Below are 26,339 nucleotides of genomic sequence, written 5' to 3'. Positions count from 1 at the left end.
ATTCATATTAATAATAACACAAGAACCTTATACGGGCTTCAGATCTAAGGCTTAGCCATATGACTTAACTTCTCTAATATCTTATCAGTCAAGATTTTTTGGAAAAAATTTATATTGGATTACTAAAGTCAAATTACCTATATTAGATTTTGAAAAATAAAAAAAACCGTTTGCTGTTTAAGGTTTTGAGACCCTCGGGAATTGGGTTAAACCTCTATCCTGAAGCCTGAAGACGATCTTACCTTAGGGGTTCTCATTTTGTGATCATGGTTCAATCAAGAAGAACATTCGACGGCGAGATCCCAAACTCAATCATCGCAGTTGCGATTTTTAGACCTGCATAACTGGAAGGTCACATTTTCGCATAAAACGTAATAATATACTGCTTTTCCCAGAAATTCCTGGAGCAGGGAAAAAAGATCAAAATTTTGGGAAAACACTCCCGGTTGATCTGCGCAATAGACTTTTAACAGATTCTTTCATATTACATTATTACATTATTGTAAGAAATATCTCGATATGATTAATAACTAATCGGTACCGGCTGCAACCCCGAAAGTCAAAATACCAAAATCCAAAATCTTGAAAAACAACAATCCCGAAAAGCCAAAATCTCGAACCTCAAGATCCTTAAAGTAAAAATCCCGAATGGGTCAAAATCTGAAAACCAAAATCCCGAAAAAGCTGAAATCTAGAACGTCATCAAAATCCTTAAAGCAAAAATCCCGACTGGGTTACAATCCCTAAAGCCAAAATTCCGAAAACCAAAATCACTAAAATCCAAAATCGTGAAAGTCAAAATCCTAAAGTTCTGAATGGTAAAAATCCTGAAAGGGATAAAATTATAACGAGGAATATGTGTGGAATATCTCAAAATATAAACAATTTCCCTTTGCTTTTAGTAACCGCGGATACAATCGTAGGACAGCTATATGACATTTTTAAGATTTGGGATTTTATCTTTTATGATTTTGATTTTCAGGATTTTGGCTTTCAAGATTTTGTATTTCAGGATTTTGGCGTTTGGGATATTGGTCCACTCCAGGTTTTTACTTTCGGAATTTTTGTTTTCGGGATTTTGACTATCGTGGTTTTGACTTTTTCATAATTTTGGCCCTCCTGAATTTTGATCCGGACTTCTAATTAATATATAAAGGGTAGAAAAATAAAGTGTGAATTACTTTTTGAGTGAGGAATTTAGACCATTCCCACAATTTAAATAATGATAATAAAACAGTTCCTGGGATAAAACTTGCTCTCAATAATATATTTTTTGTATAATAAAAAAACGGTAGAAAGTTCTAGGAAAAATAAGGAGGTAAAGGCGTAAAATAGCAATAAATCTGCTACTAGTTTTGAGTAGTTTTGCGTAGAAACGTGTTAGAAATAAACGTTGTTAGCTTTCATTAAAATACTTTGGGTCATTTTAAACTTTTATTTGTCAAAGGTAACCAATAGGAACAAATAAAAAAAAATTATACATAACATTTGATAAGCCTTTTCTATTAAATATACATTAGTAATAAATGATTTTTGTAACATAGAATTTCTTCGAGATTATAAACAGTCAAATATAAATCCTTCGTCTATATTTAAATATCTTACCATTAACATTCAATATTTCTCTATCTTATCAACACATTGATATACCTTTCTCATAGAAATCCTTTCACAAACATGATCCTATATCTTTTTCATAATCCTTCCAAATAATTTCACTAAATTTTTCTTTATGACACATCTAAAAATCTCACAATAATTTGAGCGAAATTTACAACAAAAAAAAAGTATGACGAGTATGTTTCTCTTTTTGTTTTTAGTTTTACTAAATTCACATTTCTAATGAATCACATATTGGAAGAAAAATAAATTATGGCAAATTGATAAATTTTGGTATATAAATTGTACAATAATTTTAACACTGGTTAAACTTTTTTCTTTAACTTTTTTACACCATAATTATCCTTCGCTGTCTTTTCTCTCTAACAACCTACTACTCTTTTCTCTCTACTACTCTTTCAGACTGTCGCTAAAACGGAATTTCTCTGCATGAAATAAAACTTTAAACACTTTTACCATTTTTAATGACTGGGCAGAAGTCAAGAAGGCAAAGAGAAAAGTGTATAAATTCACAATAAATTTTGTATCCTTGTTCATTTCTGTGCAATGTTACTTTTTTTTTAAATGCATAGAACTATCTCTTTTCATGTCCTTCAGAGACATAGTAAATGTATAAAATCTAATACTACATTGTTGTCTGGTGATTTTTTTAACTAACTTTCTTTGTCATGTTTATTTAAAAATTGTATATTCCAAGAAGGAAATAAATTTCTTAAACTTCGCATAAAATTCTGAATCTTAATACAACCTAAAAGTGGAGAACAGTGCGGAACATTTCTTGTTATCAAGAGGTTATAAAAGGGTTTATGTTGTCACATAACCTAACTTTTATAGGTTATAAAAATTTGAATTAGGTTAAATTGGATAAACATTGGAAATTGGATGGCATTTCCAGCATTTCCAAATCGTTTTTAAAACTAAGATTAAATTTAATAAGTTTAGATTTTTTCTTTTAGAAAAAAAGGAAAACTTACAAAACCTATAACCTCAATTATTGTCTCCCAAATTTGATGTTTAAATAGCATTTTGAAAATTATATTCAGCATAACCTCAAATTGCTAACTTTTCTTGGCCAAATAAGATTGAAATTCACTGAGGCCAGAATTGAACCTGAAATTTGAAATTTAAATTGAATAACAATCAGTAGAATCTGCTTGAAAAGGTAAATAATTCTGGGGTTAGAGCTTTTAAGATAAACTCACCTAATAACATAACCTCTTGTCAATTCAAGGAATGTCCAGCACAGGAATGGTGACATCTTTTAAAGCACAAAACTGATATCTTCAACGAATATATTAGTTAAAAAGTCATTTTGACAAGAAATTTACGGTATCTCAACAAAATAATAATATGTTACTTTTAGAAAACTTCAAAATTCATTTTGAAATTCAGTCATGAATGTATAATTATGTTAAAATAAATTCAAATAAAACATTTTTAAAATGTTTTTGGGACCTTTGGTTAGGGGAGACCGTGACAGAATTAATCAAGAAATGCTGAAACGTGAAACGGGAAATTGGCGGTAATACTGAAGATCTGCCGTCCATTTCCCGTTACAAATCCATCGGACAAAAATATTTTAAAACATCTCACGGAATATTGAGCAAACTAGGGAAAGTACGCTACCTTCGGACGATTTATGCTTCGAACAATTCATTTTTTTTTCAATGTGTATAAATGAATGTAGAATTATATTTTAATGGCTCGTCCAATGCCTCAAAATTTAAAAAAGGCTATAAATTGAATTGTCCGAAGCTTGAGTCGTCCGTAAGTTGCGCGCTTTCCCCTACTATTTATTTAGAGTAAGTAACTCCCTTCCCATTCATTAAAATATTAATCAGTCTGATTCTAACATATTTTTCACAAATTATAGGCAAAGAAAAATTGCGTTTGTTGGCTAATTCTGCCCCGGTCTCCCCTATATACCCTGGATTTGCCTCGAGTACATACTTAGATTCCTAAAAAAAATTAAATGACCCAATATTGATATGAGTTTTTTTCAATAAAATTTTTTAGTCAAAAAATACAATTGTACTAAAGACGAACCTCTTTTAGAAAAAATAACCTCAAATGTGTAAAAAATAAACCATGAAAATAACCTCAACATTCAGGAAAAGCTTCTATAAAAATTGTGAGATTACAATTTGACAGGAAATGAAAGAAGACACTAAATCTCTCCGAATTCGTAGAGAATAAAATTGTGAAAACCAAGAAAGGTTCAGTGTCTCCGTTTATTTCCTGTTGCATTCCATCGGACCGAAAGTCTTCTGTTAAAATTTGATATATTTTCAAGGGGCAAACAACTGACCAAGTTTTCATATCGCAGAATCAATATTCACAAAATATTCACAATTTTATATGGGAAGAAGAAAATATTCGAATATTTCCCTAAATATTCGCAATATTCAGGTATATTTGCGATATTAGTAATATTCAGGAATATTCGTGATATTCGCAATATTGAGGGATATTCGCGATATTCGCAATATTCAGGTATATTTGCGATAATCGCAATATTCAGGAATATTCGCGATATTCGGAATATTCAGGAATATTCGCGATATTCGCAATATTCGCGATATTCGCAATATTCAGGAATATTCAGGAATATTCGCGATATTCAGGAATATTCGCGATATTCGTAATATTCGCGATATTCGGAATATTCAGGAATATTCGCGATATTCGCAGTATTCAGGAATATTCGCGATATTCGTAATATTCAGGAATATTCGCGATATTCGCAATATTCAGGTATATTTGCGATATTCGCAATATTCAGAAATATTCGCGATATTCGTAATATTCAGGAATATTCGCGATATTAGCAATATTCAGGTATATTTGCGATATTCGCAATATTCAGGTATATTTGCGATATTCGCAATATTCAGGAATATTCGCGATATTCGCAATATTCAGGAATATTCGCGATATTCGTAATATTCAGGAATATTCGCGATTTTCAGGAATATTAAGAAAATATTCGCGATATTTGCAATATTCAGGTATATTTGCGATATTCGCAATATTGAGGAATATTCGCGATATTCGCAATATTCAGGAATATTCGCGATATTCGTAATATTCAGGAATATTCGCGATATTCGCAATATTCAGGAATATTCGCGATATTCGTAATATTCAGGAATATTCGCGATATTCGCAATATTCAGGTATATTTGCGATATTCGCAATATTCAGGAATATTCGTGATATTCGCAATATTCAGGAATATTCGCGATATTCAGGAATATTCGCGATATTCGTAATATTCAGGAATATTCGCGATATTCGTAATATTCAGGAATATTCGCGATATTCGCAATATTCAGGAATATTCGCCATATTCGCAATATTCAGGAATATTCGCGATATTCGCAATATTCGTAATATTCAGGAATATTCGCGATATTCGCAATATTGATGAAATATTTGCGATATTCACGATATTTATGAAATATTTGCAATATTCACGAAAAAATACCAATGTTCGCGGTGATATTCACGTTGGTACATGTTCTAGACTCGCTAATTGTTTCCCTCTTATATATTTTAGAATAAAAACACTCAGTTAATCCAATTACCCCTAATTTTGGTTAAGCAAAACTGCCTCTTAGAGGTTAAGTACAAACTAACCTCATATTCCTAAAAATAATTTTATCAAAATTTAACCAAAAATGAGGCTGATTATTTGGTGTAAATTAGTAAGAAAAATATAAATAATAATTTAATGATATGCGATGCTTCACTTAATTTTAAGTATCAGTTTGTTAAGTAAAGTTAATTTAAACACAAAAAGTCTCATAATCATGGATACCGTAATTTCTTAGTCAGATTCACGTTAGTATGACGTTGCAATTTCTGCATGATTTTCTTTTTTGTTTAGTGTGAGCTTGAGTTGGTAAATCAGATGGAAATCTAATTAAAACAACAAACAAGAATAGAAAGACAATCCATAGCATATGACCTGTTACTTGTTCCCTCAGTGTTTCTCCTCATCTTCCTGGAATAGTTCTTTGGGTCCGTGCGATCACTCAGATGAATTGGCATAGACGGTCGCTTCGTCCGGTTCCTCCTGAAACTATCTATCATTTTCAGCTGGTCTGATGTTATACTGGAGTTCCGGCGATTTTTTATGACGTCAATCACAAGATTCTTCTCATTTTCATCCAGCAGCTCTACTCTGCTGAACACAATATCGAAAGATTTGGTCGGCATTGTTAGGTATCTAAGAAAAAAGATTAAATAAAATTATGCAAAAAATACAAAAAATCACAATGTTTGTTTCTGCTACCTTGGTGCATAACAGAGAGCCCCAAGAACCTTTCGTCGATTTTCATCAGTGAGTTCGAGTTTTCTCTCTTGGCACGCCAGACGACTCCATTCCTCCAGCACCTTTATCACATTCACTTCTGATCCCACTTGAAGAGTGTCCCGCGTGAGGATAAGCTCCAATTGACTGTAGCTGAGTGAGTAGATTTCCTGAGAACTAAGAATTTCCTTGGCATTTGTGTCTATCAACTGGAGGCAGTTTTCCAAAAGTGCACTGATAACTTCGTCAGTTGATGAGAATTCCCTTTTGGCTCTCCGACAGCAACCCTGACTCTTGAATGGTGGAATCTTTGTGCCATTTGAGTGAGAGTGCATCAATACAAATATCTCAATCACATTGTCCAACGATAGATTGTTGTCCAGGAATTTGATGCATCGCTCCTTCAATTCCTGACAGTCATATTGAGCAGCAGCTTGAAAGATTTGCTGGCATTCTGCAACATCTTTCGGTTTGAAGAATTTTGTCTCAATGAATCTGAAAATTTAAATTTTTCTGCTTTATAAAAAAGCAAGAAGATTTTAGGAACAGCAAAATTACGAGTAAGGTAAATGTCCTAATTCAAAACCATTTCCAGACGCTTCAACTTTGACAGAAGATTTAACACATTAAGTTCATTACATAAATCTGCTCCTTGTCTCTTCTAGAATGTTACTGTTTAGTGAAAATTCTTTAGATATAATTTAAAAACTTCTTAAATACAAGAAAAATACGCGAGCATAAAATGCTTCTATTGGAAACATATTAATCCAAATGGAGACAAGGGAAATTTTCTAATTGGAGACAAACAGTGTAAGTGAAACCGCGACGAAAGGCTTCCAAAACCTTGTTGAGTTGCTCTTGAATGCAGGGTTTGTTCTTATTCCTTGTCTTTTCTCCTTTCCCATCTAAAACAAAAAGGAAATCTCTCCAAAAAAATCATATTTCCGGGGTTTCCTATTGAAGCATTTGCAGACACTTCAGAAAAACCCTTTTTGTTCACGAAATAGGTAATTATTTCATTTGAAAACTTCACGTACCGTTTACAATAAAGACTAGCACTTAATTTAACTAAAATAATCTAGAAATATGACATAAATGTTAAACAAAACGAACAAACAACAGTCACCTTATTGTGCTTTTCATTGGAAAACATAGTCGATCGATAAAAAAATTCGATGGTGAAAAATTACACTTTAATTTTTTCTGAGAAATTAACAAATTAAAATTTGCAAATATGAATGGATTTCCGCTTTATTTGGAGCAAAATTAACTAAATAATGAAACTGTGGTATAGAAAATATATAAATATAATAATTTAGTACTGTATTTATCATGAAAACAATGACGTTTCCATTTGTAGTAGGGAAAAAATTCCATTTGGAGCAGGTTTTGAATTAGCTTAATTTAAGTCCATTTTTGAAAATTTTGGTTTTTTTATCAAACTTGATTTTTTGTTGAGTAAATTTTTATTTTTACTGTGAATTTGTTTTCGTCTTTTATTTTTTTTTTCTTTTAGAGGGAGGGGAAGCTACCCCGTGCGAATAGTTGGGTATGCCCAAGTCTCAGATTAAGTGAGTTAAAATAAGAATATTTTAGATGGAACATTGCAATATTTGAAAGGCATTTTTAATTTATTCATGGGAAATATTCTTCTGTTATTCTGATGTTCTTTTATAAAGGTTTTTAAAAGAATCATCCCTTTATTGACTTAGGTTTCTAAGCTAAATAAATTCGATATTTTCTTCTAAATAATGAGTAAGTAATTTTAGAAAACGATTAAAAGTTTTGAATATCTTAAATCTCTAAAATCTAAATTTTCGTCATTCGAATATTCCTGAATTTAACACTTCTTTTAAACTTTAATACAAAATCTTGTTTTTTTCATATTCTATTTTAATTAAATGTTTATTTAATGTCACTTTTTTCTTTACTTTTTAAACTTTAACTCTTGTTTCTAGAAACGCAAATTTAAAAAAAATCATGCAAAGCTTTTTAAACATTCTAAATATCGAAAACAACGCTGGTGAACTTTCAGTCTCCATAATTTTGAGTACATAGGTATATTATTAGCTGATTTTTATCAATTTAACATTTTTATTACCGGTTTATTATCAATTCTTATCCGATTTATACTTATTTAATGTTTTATTGTTAGACAAGATTAGTTTAAAAAAAGGGGTGGCAAAACGTCCCAGGCTTTGCGAAATGCTCGAACTCGTGACCCAGATGCTATACTTCAAAAGTACTTTCGCATCATTTACCGTTTACCGGTACACAATCGATTTAAATCGATTCATAAATCACTCAATAGATTCCACAAAATAGTTTAAAGAATAATAAAAATTATATTCGAACAAAATTTACTTACTGATAAATAACCGGTTCATTACCGGTTCACAACCGATCTGAACTGATTTATAAATTGTTCAAAATATTTCCCAAAATACACCTCAGGAGCAATTTATTTGAATTTCGTATAAAAATTATTTATCGGTTATGAACCGGTTCTTTACCGATTCAAAACCGATTGGAGCCGGTTCCGTTTTATAGGAAATTCCAAGACCTTTCCAACGAGAGCAAGCATGACCCTATTCGCTTGATAAATCCGCTCTTAGTGTCTTTTTATCCTTTGACCTTGAAAAACTGTTATTAGGAAGGTATTTTGACCTTAAAACGGAATAAGGGCGAGAATGACATATTCGCCAGCATTTCTTGTAAAATAAAATACAGATTTATGAATAATAATAATAATAATGCTGGCACAACATTCCGTGAAGGAACAAGGCCTTCCCGCAAAGGGATTTCTAGACATACATTATTATTTTTTCTTGTACGGGATGAGCTTGTCAGTCCCATGCCCGTGGAATCAAGCTCAGTGAAGCTCACTGGATGCAATCCGAACACCTTTAACGCCAGAAAAATTCCTGGTGACCTAAAGGGGATTCGAACCCGGGACACTTGCATCATAGAGCGAGTGCTCTACCACTTGATCCATTGCGTGCCCCAAATTTGATAATACCCGTAATAATCCTTTTATGAATAAAGCTCAGTTTGAAAGAAACGATGCAAGATGGGGTGAAAGGAAAAAAATTGACGTATATTAGGATGATAGGGAACGTATTAAGGGAGAGGGGGAAAAGAAAGAGATTGGCTTCGAGATTGTGTCATTTTAAAAAGATCATCGAAGACCGTAAATTGATATCTCTTACCCTTTGGTCAGAAGGGTCAGAAGACTGAAAAAATGCGAAAAACAGTATTAAAAAAAAAACATCTCTAGAGATTATCGATTCAAATATTACTAACTGAAGTTGATATTACCAGTTAATATTAGTGATATTAACAGTTAGTTGATATTACTAACTGAATTGGCCTATAGGCCAGTAACATAATGAAAAATAATATGACGCATTTTGTAAATATTTTACTTTAAATTTGAAGAGTAATGATACTACTTAGTGCTACTGTCTCACTTAGTCTCATAAAATAAATGATTTTTTTTATATTGAAAAATAATAAATTTGAAACTTCCAATAATCAAATAATTTGATTTTGCAATTTTTAAAATTCACAATGTTGAAAAAAAGTTTATATAAAATGAGGCACTGGCAGTAAGAGGTGCTATACCTTTTACTCTATTTTTTTGATTTCGAGTGATAATTTTCTTCATAAATTGGCACAGAGATAATGTGAAAAACTCTTTAATATTATCGTATTTTATGAATTTCATCGATTTCATCAAAAATCGTAAATAAAAAGCCAAACACGTAATCCTGTTGAAATCCTAATGTTTAAAAAGTTATTTTAAAACAAGGAAATGAATAATATAAAATCACTTACCGAAGGAGCTCTGCAAAGATCTCGATGTTCTCATACTTAAGGACGACTTTTTTGCCATTGGGAAAACTGTTGATGATATCGGCCAATTTTGTGCCACTCTCGAGGATTGCCCGACGTTCCACAACAATATCCCTGCCACCTTCATTTGGATTGTGTACCAGGAAACACACTTTTGTGTCGGGTCGGCAGAGATTGAAGACGTCGTCGAATGATGGAGCTGATGGTGATGGAATAGCCGAATACAGTGGCTTATGGACCGTCTGACCTTGTTCGTTCACAACGGTCTCAAATGGCACCACCATCTTATGAGGAAGCTATGCAGGATAAGTAAAAAGAAAAATTTCTCGTTACTTCTCTGCGGTCACTGGTCCCTTCCGATCAATTGATCCCGAGAAATCGCCAATGAACTTTTTATTTTAGTCTTAAATGGCTTTGGGCCACTCTGAATTACTGAATCACACACGAGAGCACATTTGTTGAAAAGTGACACCGAACAACACCGAGAAACATTGGTAACAACACTAAACATTGGGGGTGTTGCAATTTTCTCAAGTGTGATCAAGTTGATCAAACACGTCCAATGGGATGCAGTTTTTTCGATGATTCTGCACAATATCAAACTTGAAAGTGGCGTGGAAGTGAATGAAATTTATCCGAGGAGTATTTTTCAGCGAATTCCCTCTGCGATTACGCCATAGACGCGCCAATTCGTGAAATCGCTCCGATCACTTCAATGTGCCAATTTGCAATGAAGAGTACTATCGCGGTTTGCAAGACAACGCGCCTGAGACGCGAGATATCAGTAAATTGATAAAAATGTAAACATATCGCACATGTTATCGTAGTACTTGTTTCTCTTGTTCAGCACCTAAGGAGTCACCCATGTGATTTTAATTGATAGCAGTTTAGAGGACAAGAACACAACTGTGGGCGTAGATTTGACTAAAATATCTTTTTAAAATCCATATTGCTCATTCAGAATTGTTCAACGTGATCTTACAAAGGCCTTATCTCTATCTCTCCTCTATATAGTGGTTGGTAAGTGATAATAAAAAGTAAGACAGAGATTTGACTACAAAGAAATTTAACCGCAGGTTGCTCTAATGTTGATCCAAGTATTATGATCAAATTATTATGGGGAAAATGTGAATGGAAAAGCTTATTGTTACTAAATTTCTCGATAAAAAATTCAAAAGTCCATTGGTATATTGGTAAAACTTGCAATATAGGCTTCTAACATATCAACCGTCAATATTAGAAAATAGTAATCCGAGACACACACCAGAAGCCTTTAAAAAATATGATGAAATAGATGAAATATGTAAAAAAATACTGTCGATTTTATTATTACTTCCCAATTAAAAATACTTAATTTTTCTTAAACCACTCATACCTTGTTGTAGGAATGTGTTTTTTTTTATATTCAGGGGGTTTAATAAAAATGTTTATGATAGACAAATAGAACTTCTGGTTTACGTCTCTGCTTATAACACTGCCATGCCTATTTCATTTCATACCCATCTTTGTCGTTATAGGTATAGGATTTTGTGCCAAATTATTATTTTATTTCCAACTATTTCAATTAGTGATAAATAAGCACATAAGGTAAAGTGCCCTCAAGTCGACCGGTAGAGTTATTTATTCAATTTATTTATATTTGCACTAATATTTGGCGTATGATCTAACATTAATAGGTCAATCATTCCATAAATAAATACGAATCATTGACAATTTTATAGAAATTCACCATTAAAACATTCAAATATTGACCACCGGTCGAGTCGAGGAACCGGGCGACTCGAGGGCACTTTACCTTAATGGATTTTTATCTGCCATTTTCAATCTAAAAAAAAAAAACGAAAAACAGTGAACTGATGGCTATAATTTAATTACTGCAAAGATCAACTGAACTTATGGGGGTCCCTCATAAACCCGAACGTCACTATCTCTTACTGTTTGATCTCTAAATCTCACGACAAATAGGTGGACAATCAATATGAGGTAATTTATCGTAAACTATTTGATTCTTAAAATTACGCTTTATCAATACGTTCAGTCACTGAGAAAAAAAAAGAGGGTGCGATTAACATTTTTTCCTCAGAAATTTAACACTTTTTAGGTGTAAAAATATATCAACATTTTTTAATGTTAATTTTACACCTTATTAATGGTAAAATTAACATGAAAAAGGGTACCTTTAACCCCTAATGCACCTAAAAAGGGTAATATTTACACCGATTTTGGATCAATACTGCAGGGAAAAATTAACATTTCCGGAATGTTATTTTAACTTTTTCGGATTTCTCTCAGTGGTGAAAAACCCGGCTATTTTAATAGGGAAATGCATATACGATAGACTATTCTTTACTCTCGCAGTAAATTAATTATGACCTCCCTCTTATACTGATTAAAATAAAACGGTCAAATTGGATCGTATTTGACGTTTTGATAGATTCATTGGTGGTGTCTCCTAAAATTTTGTATGGTACATTTAGCACGATGGAACGTATTTTATCGTAAACTTAATAACTTAAAACAGGCGTGACATGATAACTTTTTTTTCAATACTATCGACTGTATATTCTGAAACATTTAAATGATAGCAGGACTTCCTGGAACTAAATATTGATATTTATCAACAGTCACATTCTTTTAAAAATGTCACAATAAATGGCCTAACAATGCGTAAAAAGTCGACATTCACTTAATCTCAGATATAGATTTATTGATACTATCGATTCGATAGTGTCGAAAAGTTATCATTCCACCCCAGGTTTCTCTCATCTGAGCGAACACTAAAGATAAATTTTCCATTGTTTCTATTCATTTATGTTATGTAGTTTTTAATAATCTTCAAAAAGTCGGTACTTTCAAAGGAGCCCCTTTGATCCTTATATTTTTACCAGTGTCCTCAGTCGGAAATGTTGATGGAGGAGATACAAAGAAATAGAGGAATTCTAGTTGCTTTATTGATCACAAATTATTTAATTTAATTTAATCTAATCTCAATAACAACTATTTCATTGCATTAACCCTTAAAGGACGAGTGGGACACCGGTGTCCCAAAAACAAAAACCATTTTCTGACTATTTAGAAAGAATGATAACTTTCCAAAGCAAAAAAAAGCTTTTGTTCTCAAAATAAAAAGAAAATGCAAGAAACTCAAAATTATAAATATAAACAATAATTTTTAATTTTTATCATATCAAATAGATCTTTTTTAAATATTTAAACTACTTATAAGCATACTTTTCTAAATAATTTTAAACGACCAATGAATCAATAGACAATGTTTTTTACCTCCCATTAATTTTTTATCTAATCAAAGTAATGCCATACACCATTGCACTTATTTAGTGGCTTCCCCATTCTACTTTGAATTTCAGTATAAGACAATCCGAGAAAAATTTATGACAAATTTTAATTGATGAATTGATGAAACCTTTGCTTACTATTAAATATGAATTTAATATGGATATTTTTGTTCACTTAAAAATCAATTTATAAATTGTTCGGCTTTATGGGGAATGCTATATTGTACAAAGCTAGTGATAATCTTATATGACCTTATGGAAGCTGTGCTTCTCTGAATGTGATTTGTGTAAACTTAATAGATTTTTATAGAACTGCTGAGATGTTAAAAAAAACATGTTAGGCTTCCAAATCTGGAGGCTGTGTGTAGATATAGGATAAAATTTCAAATTCCGGACAACGCGAAATTCTGGACAAATCAATTTGGAAGCTCTGACTTTGAAATCTTGTAATTTTATGCAATTCTGAATTTAAAGTTTATTAAAATGAATTCCTTTTTATTAAATTTTAAGAGAGTTGTCCGAACTTAAAATTGCGTTGTCCTATTTGTCCGGAATTCTACGTTGTCCGAAATTTTATATTGCATTGTTATTATAAATTATCAGTTTTGTTGAAATTTGTAAATAATGGAAACATCTCTAGTGAGTTTACACACTCAATTTGTCTTTTAATTAATCTATAGAATTAGTTTTATATATATTTTCAATCACTATGACTCACTAAAAATATAAGTGAGAAGAAAAGAAAAGCCACTGTGAGTGCGCTATCATTAAAAGAGATAAACATGGGGAATCCTTATCAATGAGCTAATATTGATAGTGAATTTACCGAGTTTTATTAAAATGCGTGAGTGAAGTTTTTGGTTTTGAGCGGAAACATTATACATTTTATAATTTATTTACTAAGAAGAAATAATATAATTTATTGCAGACCACCTCACTTCAGCAATCATAAGATTTGAAGTAAGCTCAGAAGCTAGTGAAAAATAATCTTAAATGGTTTTATCTGATAAAGTGTGCTTAATTATAGCCAATAATGAAATCAATCACTTTACATTGAATTTTGCATCTTTTCGATCTTTTGTGTTAGCTGCAAAAAAATGTAAGCTTTTCCGACAATTTGCTAGAGATTATTCTTATCAGCTTAATTGATTACACCAAACGATCAGAGAAATATTACGGAAAAGTCATAGAGATTAGAAAATTGGGGTGTTGATTCAATAAATAACACAGTTCAAATTTGATTCATTTTGTAAATTGTAAATTATTTTTCAAATATGAAAATTTTTGGGCATATCCCAGACCTCGCGTTGCTGAATATAATGCAATTCATCTCGAGATAATTCTTATAATACTTAATTTGATTTGAGGCATTTATCACATTTTATGTGACAAATATATAGAGCGTTTACGAGTAGTAAATACATTAAGCATGAGATAAGGTATTTCTGAGAAATGTTAAGAAAAGATCTTTCTCTCAGAAGTATTAAAAGAAAAAAACCTCGGTAAATCGATACAAATTCTACAATAAGTCTGATAATATACAAAGAATATTCATAATCTAAAAACATCACTCATATGTGCAAATTAAAATATTTAATATGCTGATAATGAGGAAATAATTAAGTGCGAAAAGATTTTTACGCATTGATTATCTCTTTTTTTCATGGTGATAGAATGTGTATGATTTTTTGGAATAATTAAATGAATTATAGCGAGGCAAAAACTAATCAAGTGTAACTTCTCGGGCACATGGTGAGGTGCAAAAGATCAAAATCGTAGCGATTAAAATGCACAGCGGAAGGAGTGGGAATAAAACCAATAAAACACTCAAATAATATCAGAAAAAGAATTTGATGATGATTTCGCAGACTTGCTGAGAATTCTCTTCTTTCTTTTAGTTTTGCTCTTCTACAATTAATTTAAAAGAGGGGACGATAAAGTTTTTTCTATTTGAATTCAACAGCAACAACGATATTGCACAAAGTGATGATATGCGGGTCGACTGATTCTACATTTTCTCTTAATTCACTTAATATTTGCTAGCCAGTCTTCCTAATATTTCCTTTCTAGCCATATTTTCTGCCCATTTTTTTATTGCACCATCATTTATAAAACGCATTTTACCGTCTGATTCAGACAACATTGAACTTCAGGCAATATGTATCAATATCAAGTTCAATATCGGTAGCCAATGAATAGTCAAAGACATGAAACTTCAATGGTAAATAGAAGTAAAACTGTAAGAAAAGAACTATCAGTGATTTTTCACGCCTTCCTGTAAATTAATTCTCTTTCTTCCGCAAATCACAAAGAATCCCATTCAAATTAATTTATTCTCAATGGTTTTATAGTCATTTTGGAGCAATGTTTAATCGCACAATCTTAAAATGTATTTAAACAATTTAACGTACACGATGATTTTGTGGTTGAAAATAAAAAAAAGAATTACTAAATATGGAACTCTTATCGAAAATATGAAATCAAATTCAGGGAAATTGTGTCAAATTCCAAACATGTTGCACATAGGGAAAACTGGGATAGTTGTAAACTCTGCGATGTTTTTTTAATTAAATATTAATTAAATTCATATAGACTAGGACTAGATCTAGGGGAAAGTACTCCACCTTTGAACGTTCATGCTTTTGAATAATGTGAATTTTCTTTTAGTTCTCCTAAGAGACTTACACATTTTTATTAAATATTAGTTGGTTTATCATCAATTGTTGATAATTCCGTGATAATTTAGTGTAAATCTCTTACGAAAAACAAAAGAAATTCACATTATTCGAAGGCATGAACGTTCGAAGGGAGAGCACTTTCCCCTATAGGGATCCTCGTTGTCTTAACATATATTCGACATAAGTATAGTGTAGATGCAGACATAAATATCAGTGTTTACAACTACCCCGTGTTTACTACTGCGCCAGTTTCCCTTAAGCCCCAAAGATCTAAATTTTAAATGTAATATTTTTATATAAACTAATTTTTTGATTAAGGGAAGTACTCTCCCTTCGGACATTCATGCCATCGAATAATGAAAATTTTCTTTTATTTTTCCTAAGAGTTTTACACATTTATTTTAAATATTAGTTAGCTTATATCATCAATTTGATAATTACGTGACAATTATGTGTATAAGTCTCTTAGGAAAAATAAAAGAAATGCACTTTATTCGAAGGCATGAACATTCGAAGGGAGAGTACTTTCCCCTACTTCTTTTTCATTAGTTTTCTTTCAAACCTTAAAAAATTTTATTATAATTATTTTCTCTATAATTATTCATAATTCATTTAAAATTTAACAAAAATATTAATATTGCTTTGAGTGTTATATCGGACACCAAGTTTCTTAAAGTCCCTTGTCGTTCAGGAACTCTTCCAAAGATATTTCTTATAAATTTTGTATGCAGGGGGGCGCCGATTTTTTGTTTCTTTAGTGTTTTACAATTTCTGGAAATTAAATAAAGCTGAAGTTTTAAGAAACAAAAAGGTGTCCGATATTGTAAGCTGTCTGGAGTTTAACATAGTTCCCCTATATAGGATCATATCACAGTTGATGAAGTTTCTTTATAAATGAGAATAATTTATTTTATAGTAAGAGATAAAATCTCAAAAGTCGTTTCGATACTTTTTGGGGGAGGTGGGGCTACTTTGAGCTGTTGGACTAAATTGCTATACGACTATATTTTTTGCGTATTTCCAAAAGAAACTGGGCTTTAATGTAATGTCATTTAAATATACAAAACAATTGTGGATCTAAAATCTAAATTAACAATTAAGACCCAGCTTCCTTTTAGAAATATGCGAAAAAATTCTATATGTATCAATGTAGCCTCACAGTTCAAAGTAGTACCAGCCCCCCCTCTACTTAAATTTAAGTTAAGTATTGATGATTGATCCATATCCATATCCTATAAATTTTGATTTGTTATTCGGTCGTTTTTTACATATCAATTAACATTTTGTCGCTTGGATTAGCTACTGGTTTATCTGCATTTCCTTTGTATCTGTATTCGTTACTAACCGCTTTGCCGCGTAGTCGCTCAGTTGCTATAATTCAACCGATGTATGCTACTCATTCAAAAGATTCACAATATATAATATATCGTAAATATAATATATATGTGCAATAAATATATTGTACATGTCGAAACTTGTCTTCCATTTTCTCCTTTATTTTACTATTTCATTCATTGAGAAATCTTCAGACTCCTATACGATAATTAAAAATAGCATCTTAAATGTTGTCTCACGTGATCTCGGGATATCTGAGTCATATCCTCAAATCATAGTGAAATGTCCAGACAGCACTTTATCCACTGATCCACGATCTATGTACATAAGTGCACGTCCAAGAAGAAAACACTAAGTCTGTTTTGTGAGCCAATGAATAAATTAAAATTGAATGGAAAATATATAAAATTTCATGATAGTCAAAAAAAAGTTTATTTCTGAAATATCTTCGTATAGTTCTTCAAAGCCAAGATTCTACGTATATTTATTTAAATTGTGATTATTTAATTACTGTCACATTGCAGTCATAAATCTGAATCACTTCAGCTACTTCTATTGATTTTATATTTATCGCAGGGTAGACATCTTGAGTAATTCTTAAATGACCAACCTAAAATGGGATTCAACTGATAGCACCTGCGGTCATAATATGCAATATCTCAGACTTGGAAGAAAATGTATTATTTTTTTTACTCAGATTCTTCAGAATCTCACAGGTACTCATAGATTACGAATATGATACCCGATAAGAAAGAACGAAAAGAGATACCAATAAGAAATTTTCGGCAATAAGGGTGGCATCCGCCATAGTGGAACACCACTAAATTTTATTTTCTCAATAATTCAGCCTCTATCACATAGAGCTGTCTTAAAGTTTGGTATGTTATAGATGGGCCTAGAGCTTTTGATTTAAACAAAACCTGAATTCTATTGATTTTAATGACCTGGGGTGGAATGATAACTTTTCGACACTATCGAATCGATAGTATCGATAAATCTATATCTGTTAGATTAAGTGAATGTCGACTTTTTACGCATTGTTAGGCCATTCATTGTGACATTCTTAAAAGAATGTAACTGTTGATAAATATCTATATTATCTACAGGAAGTACAGCTATCGTTTAAATTTTTCAGAATCGACAGTCGATAGTATCGAAAATAAGATCATGTCACCCCTGAGTTAAGTTTTTATGTGTCAAAAAATCGATCTTAATTAGGACTGGAGCTCCGGTTCTAATTGTCAGAGTTTATTTCTAAATCTAGATGATGATTTGGAAAGGTCTCATTAAATGCTACACTACAACTCTTCCAAATTGACAAATTTCATAAGATTATTGTAGCTAAAATCGGAATATTGATAATCGAAAAGTTGATGGCGAATATCTCTCAGAACTTTCACCTTCAGTTTCGATGAAATTTCAGTGTAACTGAGATTGAGACAAACATAAATAAACATGAGATTAACTTTTCATTTATTTACTTGTTTAATTTCAATAAAACATGATTTTTTGACATCAACTGTTTGAAAGATAACAATGTATGGAGTGCAAAATATTTTCTTATGTATAGGGTAAACAAATATTTAGAAGACCATTCGATTAATATTTGTAACAGAATTAACTCACATAATGCAAATAATGGCATTTCAAAATAATATGAAAGCTATGTTATATTTCACAATACTTTTCTTTGGATTGATATATCCTGGCTTTTATGTTATGCTATGAAAAATGAACTCGGAATTAATTATAAATTTAAGAGATTCCTTCTAAATCAATTCGTTAAGCTCCTGTATCCTTTGACATTACCTTTCATTTTTATTATATTAGTTTTTACTTTTAATATTTCTATTGACACAGTATTGTAAGAGGGTTGAATCTTGTCGTTTTTTTGTAGATTATAAATTGAAATTGAATAAAGTATCATTATGCAAATTTATGGTAAATAAGCAGAAACGAAAATGACTAATTCATTTCAACAAACAACTTGCAATTTTTTAGATGTATCTTTTAGAGTGAATTTTAATGAACTACTTCTTCTTGATTTATCTGGATATTTACCATCTATATACGCGTTTTGTCTGTAGCTAGGAGACATGGGCACAAAAGTCTAACATTGATCATCGAAAGGAAAAATCACAATACGAAATATCAAAAGTCATGATGAAATTCGATGTTGATACATTAAAATCTTTATGTGGGCTGAGTTCGAGAAGTTAGAGTATTTAAAGTTCAATAAAGAACGGAATCATAATGTAAATTATACATTATGCCCAAGTAATCATCAAAATCGGTTCAACAGCGTTGAGATATTTAGGGTTTCGTTTTTTGAATACAATTTCGGTTCTAGTTGTACTTTTGGTAGAAATATCCGATTTAGATTCTATATTATATTATCAAATTTGGTCAAATATAGAACCAGTGATAAGATGTATCCAATTTCATGATATATATCCTTTTGGATCTCTGATTGTAGGGCGATGAAATGACGGTCAAAATAATAAGAAACCTTAGAACTTTTTACCATTTAACCACTTAGTCCAGTTGGAAACAACACTAAGATAAAACAAAGTCAAATACCATAATTAATTTTCACGAAAGAAAATATAATAATTATAATTTTGTTATAATTATAAAATAAACCACTCTGTGGACAAAAATTACCAATATATTGAAATATTGAGAATATTACTTCATTTATCAAAGAGATTGTCTTTCTAGTGTTGCGAATCACTATAATTGTCGCTAACCAGCGTTCTAAGTGTAATTTGTGATTAAATATTATAGAATTTGATCTAGAAAGGTAAACTTGGCTCGCAAAAATTGATTAAAATTAGACCTATAGCATCTATAGCATTAATGCGATTAAGCGATTCAAATTAATTTTTGATGTAGAAACATATTAATGCTTTGAATCAATTTAAACTAAAGTTCTCGGGCCAAGTTTACCATTTATCAAAAAATAGGTCAAATTCTAAATATTAAGTAATTCATAAACACTAGTCACATTTTAGGACGCTGCTTAACGACATTAATTTAATGTGAAACATTTTAAACATTTTATTATTCAAGTGTGATACCAGAGGGTAATAAGTATTGTAATATCATAAATTTATGCAATATTTTTCAAAGAAGGTAAATCCAGTCAATATATACATACCAGGGCGTAGCATTCTCATACATTTTCCGTACAAAAGTATGGTATATTTTTTCTTAAGTGATTTTTTAGTTTTAGTGTAAAACCAAATGCAATCATTTTAAAACTTTTACCAAATGAAAGAGTATCTCATGTTATGTTATTGGCTCAAAATTTATAATGATTGCACGAGGACAACAGTTCCTAAAAACTATACGAAAAAGTCGTAAAATTCGCAATTTTTTGAATTTTTCTGACAAATTTTCTATTTGTAACACCAGTAACATTTTAAATTCAATAAAAATATATTTTCTGTACAAGTGCCTACCATTTCGTGTTATATTTATTTTTGTGGGACCTAAGACTTAAAAATTATAAAGAATTTAAGAAAAATATACCATTTCTGAATTAAAATGCTCCATCCGTTAATTAATCATCCTAGATACAGACATAGGAGGAGGTGAGCTACTTTGAACTATGTGACTACATTAATATACGATTTTTTCGCATATTTCTAAAGGAAACTGGGCCTTACGATTTTTATTTTAGATCCACAAATGTTTCGTCTCTCTAAATTATATCGACGGCTCAGAATATAAGTCGAATAAGTCGGTTTTTTGCAATATTCATTTTTTTCGCTTTTAGGGTAGTCCTTGACATCCTCTACCTGTCCTGTAAACATTACACCGGAATAATTAATAATGTTATAGGGCTTCCAAATCTTAAAAATCCTATACTCAGCATGTAAAATATCAGCTTAAAATCGCTCTCCTATAAAGTTGCCCATTCGTGACTTATTCGTTTTATATTCTGAGCCGTCGACTTTATGTTGTTAAAGTCCAGTTTCCTTTAAAAATATGCGAAAAAATCAATATCAATGTAGCCTCAAAGCACAAAGTAGTCCCACCTACCCCTATTAGATAATAATATATCTAAATTAAATCGGTATCTAGAAGAGTATATTGTATAGAAGAAAAATGTAAGTTTCATAATATTTTGGAATAGTAATATTCGCGTTCTTTCAATCAATATAAAAATTTGATCAATAAATATCATTAATTACAAAAAAAGATAAACAACAATAACTAATAATTATAAACAATAATTGTTAAGATTTTATTATTATATTTATTTAATAAATATTGTCGTGTATATCCGTTTCATATTTTTATGCAATTTTGATGGGAAAAGAAACAGCCGGACGGATTTTCTAAACAATTAAATTTCATACTATTTTGAAATAAATGCTTATATTCGCGTTTTTTGAGTTAATTTTAATTATTATTATATCGATAGACCAAAAAATATTTATAAATAAAATATTTTATGGTTAATACGAATATTTATTAATTACATAAAAATATACATAATTGTGTAAATATTTTCTATTTCACGTTTTTATGAAATTATAAATAAGACTAAGCTAAAAACAACAAAGTCTGGACTGAAATTATAAATACATTGCAAATCTGTATCTTAACAAATTGCCAGTAAAAAATTTTAATAAAAAGTTTTCTATTGTAAAAATTAAAAAATTGTGATTGATACGCTTTAGGAAGAGATAACGTCTAGTGGACTCCATTGCATCAATAAAAAAATTATTGAATCGTATTAATCTAGTCTAAAGAAAAATCTGACGATGAGTGTCACAATAAATTGAAATTTAAATTGAATTTCGATGAGCAATCTTTATGAATAGGCTCTTATGATCATTTTGAAAATTTCCGGTCTTGAAAACTTTTTAGTCCTGAAATCTCCTAAAGTGTACAATAAATAGGAAAATCCGGAAATTTAATTGGTATGCTTATTAAAATTAACATTTTAAAATGTTCAAAATAACCCCTTTTTATGTACTACATTACAAATCTCAATTAAAATATGGGAAGTGAGGTACCTTTGAATAGGGGCAGATTTAAAATTGGACATTTTTTTTAAATTTTTGATGGAACTAAGCCTATCATCATAGAATTTCAGCTACATATTGGTTTATGGAGCTGAATTATATTATGGTAAGGTCCAGTTTCACTTAAAAATTGAAGAAAAAAGGTAAATTTTAAAGGTTCCCGTTTCTCCCCGTGCTCTTAACTGATGGAGTGAGTAAGGTAAAGGGCCTTCAAGTCGACCGGTTCCTCAATTCGACCGGTAGAGTTAGTTATTCAATTTATTTATATTCGCACTAATATTTGGCATAAGATCTAACATTAGTAGGTCAATTATTTCATAAATAAACACGAATCAGTGACAATTTTATAGAAATTCACCATTAAAACATTCAAATATTGACTACCGGTCGAGTCGAGGAACCGGTCGACTCGGGGGAACTTCACCTTACTTTTAAGTAAGTACAATAAAGAGTAAGGCCAGCGCTAAGGCTTAGCCCAGTTTCCGGTGATCTCAAAATTCAAAATAGCAACAAATTTAATTGTTTTTTTTATTAATTTAGTGTTTCAGTTGCTTATATTGTCCAATCTTAAGTCATAGTTTTCCAAAAATCTAGATTGATAAGAAATTAGAAAAGTTAAGGTATATTCTAAAAATATTCTAATTTTTAAAGAAAATCATAATTATTTTAATTATTAATAGATGATATATAATGGACTTTTGTTTTAAACCACAGTAATCTAAGGATGAATTATCTAAATATTATATTTCATACAAAATTGGGAATAATAATATAAATCGAGCTATTATGTTGATCAATATGCAACAAATTGCTATGAAAATGAGCCGAAACACGTTTTATTTATATAAAAAATTGTATAGACGGTATTATTATCTTCTGTTCTATTGTTCCTGATTAGACACATGTCTCAGAAGTAAAGTGTTAAACACATTGAAAGAAATTGATTTTGCTCTTTAAGTTGGCAAACACTTGGTAAAAAAGACAGGATTTTATAGACTTTCTGCTGATATTCTTCAGAATCTGTAGTCCAATTGAAACCCATTCGGGTCCTATTGGAATCAGATTTTGTAACAATAAGGATTATTAATACCTACTCCATATATCTCACTAAAGCTTCAGGATATTAAAACCACCTGCAAACACTGCTATAAATGGATATTTATATTGTAAAATAGATTTAAAAATACTCAAATGCCGATCAAAATCTAAATTCAGATTTTGATGATACTTCTGGTTCTGGTATAAATTTTTAAAATATTAGAAAAAAATACTTTTTAAAACTCATTGCACAATTACATCTCCCTCTTTCGCACTCAAATCTAAATGGATTTTTTGTAACGCTCACGAGACGTAAATTAAAGACGAAAGATTAAAGAATTGTAATAAAGACGAAGAATTAAAATTAAAGAATTTATTCTTAATGACTTCGGTACACTTTTAGAGCAAAAAAATTTCATATAATCAAAATTCACATGTAGTTTAGCATAGGGTAAAGTGGTACAAGTTGGACAATGCAATGGTACAAAGTTGGATAGGGCCTTTTTTCTTGATAAATTTAGTACTTCATTTTTTGTATATTTTTAATGCTTTAGTAGTTTTATAATTTGGTTCCTTGTGCTTAAAAAAGAATTTTGTACTGTATTTATCAAGAAAAAAGCCATGTCCAACTTGTACCGGCGAATTGTCCAACTTGTAACACTATGTCCAACTTATATCACTTTACCCTATGTCTATTCTACTCTTTTGCACTTTTCTTCTTGTTCAAAACTTTGCAAAGCTCTTGAGAAAGAAAGGGACACGAATTTTGATTTCATGAAATTTTCTCATCTAACAGGTACGCCGGATGCATATTAATATTACGATGTCTTCTTCTTTTTAAGCTTTTTAAGATTTGCTGCAGTTTAGATAGAAAAAAACACGATTTTCGTATAATCTAAATATAGTTATAGCAGATGAATATCATATTTTATCATTTTCATCTTCCAAGACGCAAAATATGCACAATATTGAGCAATTTTCTAAAAATAAAAAAAACAAAACAGAGAGACACTTGCCGAGAACTTTTTTTTCCTTTTTGCTGTCTCCCAGTTTAGCTCTCAACAAACTTGAGATTTTCCAGTAAGAAATCAGTGATAGGAAAATTGCGAAAGGTTTCACAGGGATAAATTTAGAACATGCTGACTCAAATGCGACGAGAGCCATCAATATGCGAAGAATTCTACTTTGTGTATTTTCACTCTGTTTAGCAAGTGGTTCTATCTGTATTTTTATTGCTAAATTTTCCCAGAATTCTTTCAAGATTTTTCTTTTATCCTATCCATTGATATTTTCCCTATTTCTGTGCCCAATATGTTGCCTTTGTTAATGGGAGATGACTAATTATCTAATTGTCATGCAGTAGATAGAAATAAAATGAAAAAATATATTTTATTTGTCGAACAATAAATTGATCTGAGAAACAGTACCATTTCGTTGGCTTCACATTTCCACTTGTCCCTTCATATTTACCCTCAAAACATTTACTTCACTTTCAGATTTTAGTCAATATTTTAGGCAAATTTTTGATAAGAAAATGACACCAACAAATAGAGGAATAATTTGATTTTTGGGAAAAGTTTTGCAAAACAGGTTGTTTTTTGGAGTTAACTAGGGTTTTTTTTTGGAAAGGCCATCAATTGGGAAACGTTTTGGGGGCCGAATTAGAAAAGTCGATTTCTCAAATAAATCCACACACTTCTCATTGAATCTCTTTCATCCAAAAGTCGCGACAATTCAATTGGCACATTTTTTGTCAGCTACACAATTGTTAAAAGGAAATTATTACCTTATTTTCACTCACAAGAAAATTTACAAAAATTCTTTGTTGGGGGACACTAGAGGAGACACTGAATGGGAAAACCCACTCACCTGATTGCTGTGAAAACACGAGAGAAAAGCACTATTTATCCTTATCACTCCCTATATTTCCTGCCCATGCGCTCACTCTAACACTAACAGAGAATTTTCCTGATGGCTTCAGAGGAAAGTGTGAGTATGCGTGAATTTTCCTTCTGAGAATATAACGATATGAAAATTGGGTCAAACTCAGAAGCAAAAAGAGATGGTACGATGTTCTTAGGATTGACTTGTCGCACTGACTTCGCGATATATGCTTCTCCTGCAACGAGGAAATGTGGACTAAACCACGAGTACTCACCCGACTGGGCTTTATACACGGACAGCCTCCACCATTATACTCTATGCTGATCGTGGATGAATCACATCACGAACCAGAATAACGCCGGCGAACTTCATATACGCCGGATTGAACTTCAATGGCATTGAAGAAGTGTCTTAAGCTCCCGAATGCAAAACAAATAATACAAGAAAATTAAACTACTTCAGGTATTCAATTTTAAGGATATCAAGCCAATATTAACACTGAGAAAAATACGGGGGTGCGATTAACTTTTTTCCTCATAACTTTAACATTTTTATGTGTAAAAAATATATCAACATTTTTTAATGTTAATTTTACCTCTTTTTAAGGGTAAAATTAACATGGAAAAGGGTAACTTTAACACCTAATACACCTAAAAGCATAATATTTACACCGATTTCGGATCAATAATGCAGGGTAAAATTAACATTTTCGTAATGTTATTTTAACTTTTTTGGATTTCTCTCAGTGAATATACTAAACAGTACCAACTGATTAATTTTCTCAATTCAGAGATAAAGAAGATAGAGAACATTCAAAGATTTTAGTGTCAAAATTAGAGATTTCTAATTCAGAGACAAAGACTAATGAGTAATAAATGCTCTATCTATTTCAATCTTGCTTTAAAATTCTCTGTCTTTAAAGGGTTTAAAGTTTCAAGGTTTAAAAGGTTTCTCTTAACCAGATTTCAACTTAAAGAAAACTTAAAGATGTTTGAATTCTCCATTTCAGCTTCTTTTTTTGTGTAATTTGGATATTTAAGTTTTAATAATTGAAGAAGTTTGACACAATGATTAAATATCAGTATCGAAGATACGAGTCTGCTTTTAAAGATCGATTTTTAATGATCTTAACGATCTTGACCCTTTAAGGACGATTGGAACACCGGTGTCCCATAAAGAAAATAAGTTTTCCTGACTACCTAAAGTTATTTTTTCTTTATGTTTGTACGTAATTGCAAAGCAGAAGGTTGAACGAATCTAGGATATTTTTTGCCAGTCT

The 26,339-nt window shown here is 30.9% G+C and overlaps 1 protein-coding gene across 2 annotated transcripts; it reads right to left on the bottom strand.

Annotated features, from left to right (window-relative positions):
* Positions 1–1,421: 1,421 nt before the first annotated feature.
* LOC129800334 (uncharacterized) lies at positions 1,422–25,261 on the bottom strand. Of its 2 annotated transcripts, none has more exons than XM_055844654.1 (5): positions 25,046–25,261; positions 9,773–10,086; positions 5,918–6,430; positions 5,591–5,851; positions 1,422–2,730 (listed from the first exon to the last, which is right to left on the bottom strand). In XM_055844654.1, exons 2-5 carry the CDS (start codon positions 10,072–10,074, stop codon positions 2,679–2,681), a joined length of 1,128 nt encoding a protein of 375 aa, XP_055700629.1. In that variant the 5' UTR covers positions 10,075–10,086; positions 25,046–25,261; the 3' UTR covers positions 1,422–2,678. The 2 variants fall into 2 exon arrangements, with proteins under 2 accessions (XP_055700629.1, XP_055700628.1); XM_055844653.1 differs by lacking the exon at positions 25,046–25,261 and adding an exon at positions 24,963–25,035.
* Between the last annotated feature and the right edge of the window lie 1,078 nt (positions 25,262–26,339).

Source organism: Phlebotomus papatasi, chromosome 2 (assembly GCF_024763615.1).
Source record: "Phlebotomus papatasi isolate M1 chromosome 2, Ppap_2.1, whole genome shotgun sequence".
In the NCBI taxonomy this organism is placed as follows: domain Eukaryota; kingdom Metazoa; phylum Arthropoda; class Insecta; order Diptera; family Psychodidae; genus Phlebotomus; species Phlebotomus papatasi.
This window is presented reverse-complemented; position numbering and strand designations above follow the sequence as displayed.